Source organism: Meleagris gallopavo, chromosome 3, assembly GCF_000146605.3.
Source record: "Meleagris gallopavo isolate NT-WF06-2002-E0010 breed Aviagen turkey brand Nicholas breeding stock chromosome 3, Turkey_5.1, whole genome shotgun sequence".
NCBI lineage: Eukaryota > Metazoa > Chordata > Aves > Galliformes > Phasianidae > Meleagris > Meleagris gallopavo.
Genome location: NC_015013.2, coordinates 52759895 through 52771979, shown reverse-complemented (window position 1 = coordinate 52771979; position 12085 = coordinate 52759895). Strand labels below are relative to the sequence as shown.

General features: G+C 40.4%; 1 protein-coding gene across 1 annotated transcript in view; it reads right to left on the bottom strand.

Moving 5' to 3' along the window:
* Positions 1-9978, bottom strand: part of LOC104910315 (chloride channel protein C-like) — a 36317-nt gene extending 26339 nt beyond the window's left edge. Inside the window, exon 1 of the mRNA XM_010708870.3 lies at positions 9817-9978. Within this exon, the coding sequence (XP_010707172.1) occupies positions 9817-9944 (128 nt within the window). The 5' untranslated portion in view covers positions 9945-9978. The remainder of the gene's footprint in view (positions 1-9816) is intronic.
* Positions 9979-12085: the final 2107 nt, after the last annotated feature.

The following is a 12085-nucleotide window of genomic DNA, read 5'->3' as shown; positions in this document are numbered from 1 at the left end:
CTACAGGTCACCACTGGTCATCATATATAAGTGTTTCTCAAAAATACTGTTATCACAGCCCCCCCTCCTTCTCTTGTGTGTAGCCATCCTGATCGCTGCAGCAGGTTCTTCACCAAGTGGGAGAAGCAAACAACCTACAGTTGTTTACAAGTGTACATTTTTTCCAGAATTCATATTCCCTGTATCCTTGGAATTCTCTCCTCAGTCCTCCTCAGGATCATGGCACTGCATTCCAAGCATCTATGCTGTACAGCAAAGAGCAACTCTGGGATACTGCATAAACTTCATCAGCAGAAAACATCAGGCACAGCAACACACCTAAGAGCCTTCCCCTCTTCAAAGTGACCTATAAGATGCCTCTACATCTAGCTATGCAGTATTTTCTCTTCTAGTAGGTAAACACCTACTAGAGAAAAAAGCCAAACTTTTCCTAATAACTGAATGATTAATAAATTCAATACCTGTATACAAAGTACATGACCCACGAGCATCCACATTTGCACATTATCCCTTGTATCCATAGTCCTTGTGCACATACAGACGTGTATAGATGAACACAGAGAGAAAAACCTAAACAGGGATCAGCTGTCTTGATGTCTTACACGTTAATGCTGGTGGACATACTACTTATTACTAGCGTGTTCAGAATGGGAATGACTCAGTTATCTTTGCATTTTCCAAGTTATTATCTTAGCCTGTAAGAATCTTTTTTTGTAAGAAGGAAATCTTAAGATTGTGTGGACTCTATCTGCCCTGGCATTATATCCAATCAGAGGCAAAAATTCTCAAAATGACACAAATACAAGCAATTTAAATTCAAGTAAATGTTTTGAACAAACTTCCATAGGAATAAAGTGAGAAAAACAATTAAACTGTATGCTAAAATAAATGTCTCATGATCTTGCCTATAACTGAAAAAACACGAAAATTGATGATCTCTGGATAGATCACTACAAAGCAACATCCAAGGGAAAATCGCAAAATACAAAGTTGGCTCTTGCACTTCAAATGCAATGACATGATGAGTTTCTTGCAGACGTATGCCAAAAAAACTAATAAAACTGGAAAGAAGAGAGGAAAGCTCCTGTGAGACCATTTACACAAAAGCTTCATTCAGGGCCTCCACCCTCATGTACTGTACCAGCCACCTTAGCCTTTCCACTCTGCCTGTTCCAAGAAAACTGACTAGTATGTTAGAAATGTTGGCTTAAAAATGTTTGGGAATGGACAGTGACAGCAGTGCATGTTTTAATAGCCAGATAGATTATCAGATGATCTTTTGTCAAAATTATGTACAGAGATTTAGGTCTAACAGACTACAGAATGAGTAAACTAAAGCAATACAGATGGAAAAATATATGAAAAAATAGATTTCTGATTGCTCAGTACCTCTGAGAATCAGTCACTTTCTAATGGATAAAAGAAGTTATTAAAAAATAACATTGGTATCTGGAGATACAGATTATACCGTATTCTAAGTCCAGTTAATATAAGCTTGTGATGCTTATAACCAGGATTCTGAGCAAAGGCACTCCTCCTTCCATTTGTACTTGCATTGGGAAATGCATTCAAACCCTCAAACTGCAGCATTCCCATTTTTAAAATACTAGCCCATTTCTTATACCATAAGCATATCAGGAACCAAAATAAAACACTGCTAGTCATTAGCGGCTTTCTCCAGAATTCAGTCCTTGAGTCAGTTCATGTTTAACATTTTATCAATGATCTGAATGCAGGAGTCAAATGCATCCTTAGCAAGTCTGTTGACAATACTAAACTGGGAGGTGCTATTGGAAAGATGAGAGGCCTTGCAGAGGATCTAGGTACACTAGATGTGTATGACACCCTTTGTGTCAACCCTAGAACAGCCAGGAAGGTGGTGAGCATCACAGTCAGCTTTCTTCCAGGATTAACTAAAGAAGTAGAGAAGCTCAGTGATCAGAGACACTTTTCAAGACACAAACTAGTGTCTGTTTTGTGATGTAGCTAATGGGAGAAGCACTCCATAGGATCTCTGATAAAAGAAGCAGTCAGAGCAGGGCATATGGAAGGAAATGGCCTCAAGTTGCAGCAGGGAATGTTCAGGTTGCATGTTAGGAAAACCTGCTCCAAAAGAGCGGTTGGACACTGGAACAAGCTGCCCGGGGAGGTGGTAGAGTCACCATCTCTGGAGGCTTCCAGAAATGTGGAGATGTGATAATTAATGACATGGTTTAGTGGGAAATTCTGGCGGTACATGGGCAGTTGGACTAGATGATCTTAGAGGTCTTTTCCAACCTTAAAGCTTCCATGATTCTATTTTGTGCTTTTTCCTTGTTGTAAATACATAGGTCTTTCTGTCATGACAACCACTATGAGAAGTTCCTAACACGTTTTTATGAGGATATAGCAACACTCACAAGAACAGAAAAGGTGGCATAGACATGAACAGTGAAGAGAATTCATTTCAGCTTAAAGTGAACTCAGAAGCAGTCTCCAGCACTATAATAAAGGTAATGTGTTTATATGTAACTCAAGAACACCAAAATATAACTCCTGTATAGATGAACATCTATATTCCAATAACCAGCAAGGATTCCCCAGAGTCTTCTGTGAGCTTTGAGTCAGAACCATCACTTCTTGAATGAATTCAAATGTTCAATGACATCTTCATGAGATTGGCTGCTCTGCCAGCACAGCTGGATTTTCGGTAAGGTTGGCTGACTTTAAGTGGAAACTGTCAGCATCTGCCAACAGTGGCCAGACACCAGCACAGACTCAAGCAATTAGTGGAATGCCCATCCAGTGGCTGGGGATGATGTGTGTACGTGTGCATTCTCCACCTGTGTGTAACCACATCTGAAAGCTGTGGTGGTATCTATACAGTCAGCAGCAGCTTGTCCTCCCAGGTGAGTCACTGGGGAGCCTCCTTCTAGCCATGTCAGCAGAAGCCATGTTGTTTCCCACAGCTGAAAGTCGCTACATGAATTTTTTGCATACAAACCTATAGGAGCAGGAGTGGCTCACTCACTGCCAGACAGCTAGCTCTGAAACACAGGTTATTAGTTCCAGATGCCGCTTCAGTGCACTTCCTCCAGTGGAAAGTGTGCAGTAGTAACTTCTTTTGGTTTCACAGGACTCCCCAGAAATGGAAAACACATCAAAAGTCCATGTGGATTTGTCATCCCTCCCTCAACATCAAGCAGTCTGCAGTGCCAACTGAGACATCTGTGGAAAGACTTCTTCACAATCCAAAGGGACCTGTGTCACATTTGCTAATTGTGCTTTGGCATATGAGGCCTGCCTCCCAGTGGGCCTTACAGCAAGAACCATAACCTCCTTATTAAGCTCCTGCCCATTGAGACAGCACACCCAATGCTTGCAGCAGGCTTGCCAACCCCATGGTGGTCTCACTCACTTTTGACCCTGCTCTTGATAGGTGAAAGAAGTACCTTGAATCAGAAACCAGAGGACAATAACAATTGCTTAAAGATTCACCACTTGTGATCTGTCTCTTTGTGCTTCTTTATCTTCTCCCAGCACTTTGCCCGACTGCACCAATATCAGTCTTTCAAACAACTTATAAGTTTGTTTCCCTTAAAAATCTCACAACAGAGTACAATATTCACTTGCAAATTCAAAACATTTTCTTCCTAGCACACAGTGATTGTGATCAGTATGCAATCTGAATAGAACATACCATTTACATACTGAATACTGCAGGAGAGGTCGAAATCCAGCATAAATTGTTCATTAAAAAAAAAGGCAGGAGAAGCTGAGCCTGCACATTTTAGACATATCAAAAAATATAGTTTCTCAGAGCCTGAAAACATCCCAGTGTAAAACGTTTTGGGCTTGTGAAAAGATAATCATGCAAATACACAGACCCTGTGTAAACACTAAATTATTTACAAGTTCCTCCAAGGATTTCAGTCAGACAATTTGTTGGCTCATCTTTACCATCCTTGTCATTATTTTCCTGTATTCATGCTTGTATTGTGTATACTGGGTTCTGAGGACTGCAGTGACTACCAACACACTTCAAAGTACAGGAGGTCAGCAGGGAGCTACTAGCCAGCCCACAGCCCTTTGTGTCAAAGGAGGGTGCTGCTGGCCAGGCCATGACAAGCCTTGCTCTCAGCCAGCTCCATGCTTATTCCTCATCTGCTCCATGTGCCATTGATGGCACAGCATTAGCTACAGCTCTCATCTGGACATTTTGGGAAAGGGAATGGCTAAGGGTCGGAAAGGTTTATTTTAGTTTGGAAGAAGAGTTGTATCTGCTGGTATTTATTGTAATATGGGAAGAGTGATTTGTTTTGTTTGTTCAGATTCCACTCTAAAAATAAACAGTAAGGCAATCAAAATCTTGGGCATCTTTGTATAGTTTTACCAGTGTAAATAAAGTCACTTTGATTCATATGGTACCTTTAGATAGCAGATTAATTAAACAGTCAAAATTAGAGGAGGTTGAAAATCATCTTCTAGAGTTCACAAGGCTTTTCATTTAAGAACTGACAATACTTTACTAACACAACAGATTCTGAAAGCCACATGAGGTATGTAAGCATTCTCTCTAACTTAGAAAATTGGGGAAAAAAAATTGTTTTGACCAAAGCAATACAATGAAAGGGTCAGATCTGACAACAGAACTGCAAGTTCCACTTGGTCTCCTGCTTCTGACCATACAGCCTTCCTTTCTGCCTCATCTGAATATTTATATTGATACGATTATCCTGTTTGCATGTGACGTTTTCCTAAGAGACATTATGCAGATCTGGACACTGAGATCACTTCATGTTAGATTTTAAATTTGGGATGAAATTTAATATTAAAAAATCTGAGAAAATAGTGTCTCTTGTCTTTGTAGCTTGAAACTGAAGAGGCTCTTTACATCATTTTTGTAGATCATTCACTGTCATTAAGTGCTTTTCCCCAAAATCCTGTAAAGGATAATCAGATCTCCTGAAAACTACAAGCTAAAGAACATCATTCATCACCACCTGTCAGAGAGCAAGAAGTACATCAGTAATGTAAGTATCTGTAATGTAAGTTAATGTAATGTAAGTTAACCTGCAACTCTGCCCAGCTGATAGTTCACCTCTCATTCACATTAAGACAACCTTGTTCATATAGGTTCATGCACACCAAATCCATGTGCACCTTTTTTTAGGAACAGTTCTGGCTAATTTGGAGCCAAACACAGTCTGAAGACCAGTGCACAAGGAAGCAAGGAAATACCAGCTTCTTTCCAGAATACCAAGACTGCGAAGGTAGAAAGGCTGGATATTCCCACAGAAATCTGGTGCAGGGCAGGAGGGCACTGTAAGTCCTTTCAGCCATCTCACATGAGCACCACCAAGCCCATGCTAAAAACAAGGCAAGGTAGTGCAGCTACTCTTTATAAAGCACACCAAGTTACATCTTGCCAAGGCTGTGGCCCTGCCACAGGATTTCATGGTTTTGTACAGCTGCTTTCCAGATAATGGAATCATGCTAAACTCAAAGTTCATAAGAAAAGAATAGGCAAAAAAAAAAAAAAAAAGGATGAAAAATGGTCCTTTGCCATGTTTGCTTATGCCTGACAGAGAAGCAACTTAAAGTCCACATATAATTTTAATAAATTTCATCCACATCTCAACATCTTCCCTCTATCCTCTATCGTTTCTCCAGCAGCCAGACTTCTCCACAGACAAAGCATGGCCTTATTACAACAGCTCCCTTTTTCCTTTGTGCAGCCAGAACAAGATCCAGCTCCTACCACAAACACTCTACAAAAGGGAGACTGGATGCCTTCTGATGAGAAAACTTTGCCAAGTCCACCTTTAATGATCCCTTTCAGGATGAAAGCGCCAAGTGGCTGTGGGACACGCTGGCTTTTCAAGGAGGTGAGGTGGGGTGCACCACATGCAACCTAGTGAAAAGTCTCTGAATGAACACTTGTGTCAGCAAGATGAGTGAGGAAATTTTAGTATACCAGTTACTAGTCTAGGCTCAAACCAAAAGCACACCCCCAAGGTCTGGTGATTTTCAAAATCCAAAGCCTCATCTAAAAAATTTGCTAATTATACTGATTTCTGTAACAGGCCAAACCAGGACATTGGATTCCAAAAAACCCTCCAACTTGGGTTGTCTCAGACTCTGGATCCAATGTCTGCGGTGTGGGAGAAGAGAAAACCAGAAGGGATAAAGGAAAAAAATCACCCTTGCTCCGTGGATCTCTAATACAGGGCCACCTCTGATACACTTTAAAAAAATATATAATGAGACCACTATAATATATATTCCAGCCAAAATTCTTGGCACCCAAAATCAGCTTTATATGGTATGCAATATAGAAACACCCAGGAGACGCTATAAGAACTTTGACAAGGCTAATATTAAGCTAGAACAAAACAGAACTACTGGCACCAGCTCCACTCAGCTCTTAAGTAAACTTGTCCCATTAAAAAGTAGCCTCTAAGATATTTTCTCTCTGAAGTGTATAGTAGCTTATAAAAAGCAAGAAGAGTTGCCAAGATGTAGATGTGTTCAAGTACTCCTTACCCTCATTAAAGAACATTCCCTGGCAGCCAGCAGCTCGGAGCATTCCAGTGAACCAGATTTTATAAGAGGGGTGTTTACGGTGGTGTAAGACGTAAGCTGGAAATCATGGTGCACCGTAGCAGCCGTGTACTAAATACAGCTGTCTTTGGGGCTTTATCAGTCAGGGCACAGGATACGACTTGCAGGATGGTCAATGAAATCCAGATATAAATGAGCATTAAGAAAACAAATGTCAAGGCTTTCTGCTCTGCAGGAAGAAAGATATCGAGAGATTCCAGTGCCTGTAGAGGAGTTAGGTAGTGGAAAACCACGGAGGACTTGGGTCTCAATTCCACTGGCTTCATATGCAACACGGAGATGTCTTCAAAGCAAGCAATTATGTAATTTAGCTTCTTAACGTTCCCACTTATTTCCACAGGAGTTAGGAGTTAAATTATTTTGTGGGTCTGGCTTTTACTTGCCTCGATCATTTAAAGGCTACTTTCCCTTTTCATTTCAGTGTCCAACAAATCTTCTGCCTGGGGGTGTTGTCCACTGGAAGAGGAATCAACTAATTATCTAAAACAGAAAGTCTTTTCATCCGTAACACCTCTGAAGAAGTAGGAATGAGAAGATCTGCATTTCTCTCTTACAGTATGAGTGCTAAGTACATATAAATATGTCTTGTTCTCTAGAGTTTCTCATTTTTCCTCCCTGCTTCCACTTAGTCACTGTTTTTCCAAAGGCTTTTCAGTTTCACTTGAAGAAGGATCCCCATTTCTGTGGCTCTAAAGCAAGCTGATAGTTATCCAAACCATTCACGCTTCATACAGAAATACAATTTATCACCTGTTGATAAATATATGCTGCCAGTAGCTACACAGCTGACCTTTCTCCTTGTTACGTTTGGGGAAATCCAGAAGTGCACGATTTATATATTTTGTGATCTCAGACAATAATTAGTATCATTGAAGAAAGAAGATGCTGAACCCGCCCCATATGCACCTGTGCCACAGCAGGGATAAGTTTGTTGCAAATGCTCAGCTAAGCTGCCCCATCAAGAATAAGGAAACAGCTCGTGCAAAATAACAGCTGGGTACAGACCCGTGAAGAGTCCCAGAGTGGAATACTCCCACACAGACAGCTGAACACCCCCAGAGTGGAACTTAAAAACAGCAAAGAATCAGATAGTTGGAACAGTCCCTCTTTGATAAAAGACTAGAGAAGCAGATAGGCAGGCTCCCACAGCATCTTGTTAGCTGCAGGACCAGTAAGATAGAAAGCAAATGACATAACTTAGTCTGCATGGAAAATGCTTGAAAAGGAAAGTCCCAGCCTGGCACTTTCTGTAGAATTTTGACTCAAGTTTCATAGATGCTCATAACTGAACAAGAAGCAGAGATGTGGGAACGTGAACGCAGAGGTTTTTTCGTGTTTTGATGTTGTTGTTGTTTCTGTCTCATGTGAATGTTTTTGGTTTTTGTGGCTAGGTAAAGTAACAGGAGTTTCCTTTTAGAATGCTTACAAAGACTACATGTGAGGCATTAAATGTTTAAATTATCACATAACTTTAAGAGGTGGATCATCAATCCAGAGTTGCCTCAAGTCAATGTTGAGGATTTTGAGATGCCAAACTATAAAAAAGATCAAGGAATTAAACCACATCTTGGAGGTCTAAGGTGACTGAATGGTGAAGCTTCACCTCCTTGAGGAAATAATAAGGTGACAAAGCATTCAAGAAATGCAGTGGAGACAGCAAGCAATGGGCCAGTGCCATAGCTTATTCAAACTGAGAAGATTTAGAGCAAAACTTGGCAGTCTATAAGGTTCTATAAAATTTTACCAAGCTGTAATACTACGTATTTTGCTTCAGAGTATTAGTGTATTCTGTGACCAGAAATTTTCTTTAATGTTCCTCAGGAAGAAGGGAAAGGAGTGGAAAGGATATTTGATTGTTTTTATATGGATGAATATGTAGATAGCTAGATAGATTTGTCCTTCAAGTGAATAGGACCTTATTCTGAACCAGGAAAATAGCTACAATTCTTTCCGTGGACCTGTCATCCAACCGAAGCACCACAAGAAACTTTATGACTTCTTCCCCTCTGTTTTATCTGCCATGTTACATATAGAAGTCATCTATTATATCACAAATTGTTTTTATTTCCTCCTATCACATTGCTGGCTTTCTTCACCTCCTGTCAAATACAGTTGGATTGTTCCCAGCATTCAACGTGCCTGCTAAAAACATTCAGATTTGGCTACATTTAGAAAAAAGTTATAAAGTGTGGATAGAACAAATCACTAATATTTTTGTTCTTCTAAAGAGTCATTTGAATACATGAGATTTTCCAGTAGAGTTTAATACTGAGAAAAATGACAGCTGAAGTGCCCTACAAGTAGGTTTGGTCATGGATGTATACTACCAAAATATTCCTTAAGTAAAACAAAAATTCTTTATGTGATAAATAAATAAAATCATTTTTCCTTCTATTTTCCACCACGATACTTATTTCATTCATAGAGGATATCTTAAAGAATTGTCTTTTCTTCATTCTTTTATAGAATATAATAGTATAGTTCTCATTACCTACAGACAAATGTAGACCCAGCATTTACCTTTAGGAGAGAAAATGATTCCTATTACTGATTATAAATGGTTCAATTACTGGCTGTAAATGCTCACTAATAGACTGAAGTTTCAGATACTGGCTCACACACTGGAAAACACACAGGAATGTTTGGGTTTCTCCAGGCTATTCCTTCAGTCCTCAGTCAGTGGAGGTGCTTCCAGAAGACAGTTCCTCTGACCTGTCTTAAATTGCTCTCCTCAGATGGCAGAATTCTCTGCCTGAAAATGTGCCAAATACACAGGAAGCCTTGTCCAGTCAGTCATCCAGATGTTAGATAAGGCAAAATTTACCATAAAGGACTCCCAAAATGTGGTAGTTCCTCCACCCTGCGGCTTCTGCTCAGAAGAAACAGTCACAGCTGTCTGTGTACACCTCAACTAAATTCCCCACTGGACCAATCACACTAATAAATAGCATCTAACTAGACAGTTCATGCATTATAGGGCATTTAGTGCCCTAAGGACTCTAGTGAAAGTGGTAATTTAGATCCTATCGAAAACTCTAGGAGAAAAGGACTCTCTACTGTTCTATTCACACAGCACAGCACTCCATGGGGTCCCTTTTCAGGACCAGAACCTCCTTTTGATGCTTTGTCCCTCCAAGCTCCACCACTTGTAGGACCCATGCAGTTTCAGTGCAGAACACAACAGAAAAAACTCAGCAACAAAAGAGACCTCACCGTTCTTTCCTGTGGTGAACAAAAGGTTCCACATCCAAGTAAGGAATGCATTTCAGCCTCAGGAGGGAGCTGTACAGGGATACGTTAAAAATGTCACCAACCATCTTGGCCATCATGACAGCCAGCATTATCAGCAGCAAGGACTGGACATCGTTTGTGATCTCTACCTAAGGAGAAAAAAAAACATTTTTTTTCATACAACTGGCGACACTGCAGAGGACTACCTACTTTTTTCACAGGGGAGCAGGAAGCAATTCAGATACCCTGCAGCAGATAGAAGTGGAAGGGCACTTTCCCTCCTTTCCAGGGATGGGAAATCTATCAGCACTTCCACCAAAAGGCCTTGGCTGATACAGTGACAGCTCCCCCTCCCATTCCCATCATCTTGAAGCACTGTTCTGACATTAAAATTCATATCTGAGTCCCATATTTCAGGTGGCTTGTGACAATTCTGCAGTTACCAGAGAAGGGTAAGTAGAGATGGAGTAGTTAGATCATTTTAAATAGTTTGGCAGTGTGACTAATATTAAAAAATGCAAATAAATCCAAGTATTTTTCTTTCTTGCTGAGCTCAGGAGATATAAAATCATTTTCCCATACTGCTGCTTCCTGACAGAACAAGCTCTTTGTACTAACAACATCTTGAAGAATGCCAGAAAAGAGAACAAGGAGCTCTCAGCAGAAGTCCAGCTCAGGAGATCAAGAAGCAGGAACACTGCACAGTTACCACGTTCAGCAACATCTGGCAGTACAAGGCTGGTGCAGACATTCTTTTCCCTGTGATCGTGAGTCTATCAATATGGCACTGCAACACCCATTTTAGGGAAACAGAGTGCATGCGCAGATTATGGGATAAAGTATCTAAGATACCTATATGTCTTACGTAAGAATATTTGCACTTTCTCCCTGCATAGTTAGGGTACGGTCAGATGGGTGGCAACATGTTTAACATGTTTTAATACCTTATCCCCCCGTTCAGCCATTTGGTTTTACTTCCACTGTTGGACACAACACCATATTGTTAACTCACTGCAGTGCAAAGGTTGACTAGGTTTCCTAGTCCTGCAGAACAGCTGTGGTGGCAGTGACTTCATGAAGCACACCAATACAACTGCCTTTGAACAAAGGATTCAGAATGAATCATTGCATACAAAGTACAGAGTAACATGAATGGACTTCAGTCTGTTTATAGCTTGTTTAGCTTGGAGAAGAGAAGGCTCCAGGAAGACTTCATTGTTGCCTTCCAGTACCTGAAGGGAGCTTATAAACAGGAGGAGGAATGGCTGTTTACATGGGTGGATGGTGATAGGACAAGAGGGAATGGTTTTAAACTGAGACAGGGGAGGTTTAGGTTAGATATTATGAGAAAGTTTTTCACTCAGAAGGTGGTGACACACTGAAAGGAGTTGCCCAAGGAGGTGTGGATGCCCCATCCTTGGAGGCATTCAAGGCCAGGCTGGATGTGGCTCGGCTCTGGGCAGCCTGATCTGGTGGCTGGTGACCCTGCACATAGCAGGGGGTTTGAAACTAGGTGATCATTGCAGTCCTTTTCAACCCAGGCCATTCCATGATTCTGTGAATTCATAACCAAGTCAAACATTTTTCTTGGTCAAAATTACTGCACAGAAATATTCTCTTTATGCTACTTTATTAAAGGTTTTAGTATTATTATTAAAAATTTCTATCTCCTTCCCATTATTTCCCCTATTCTATTTTAAAATTAGAAGATTATTCATTGGCAGTTATCCCAGAATTAAATATGCAAACTTTCCTCCTAATATTAAACTTTTCTCCAAGTCAGACAAAGTGAATTGCAGTACGTTGTCATTTAATAGTCCTCACTAGGTAAAAATTGTTAAGTACTCCAAGCATCCACATTCAAAGAATGCCAGTAAACATATTTCTGCCTGATAAGCTGTAGCACATTTATCCAGGCTTTATATTTTCACCCTTGTGTCTTCATTCTGGGTTCAGAATGATAACATCAGGGATGATTTAGAGTATATGCCAATGAAGGGCTCATATGGCACGTTCAGTCATGCACGACAGGGTCATGTAACTGTCCTTTCTGCTTGGACATAGCTAAGGATTTTTAATAACACCACAGCATTCTTTGAATGTCTCTTTAAACCTAGCATTTGGCTGTTTTATTTTAAAACACCAGGAACATGTCAGTTGAAAGGAAAACAGCAACTGTAGGATTTTAAGAATTGCTTCATCGTATCTGCCACAATTCATTCACACAGATGGAGACTCTTTTATTGTGGAT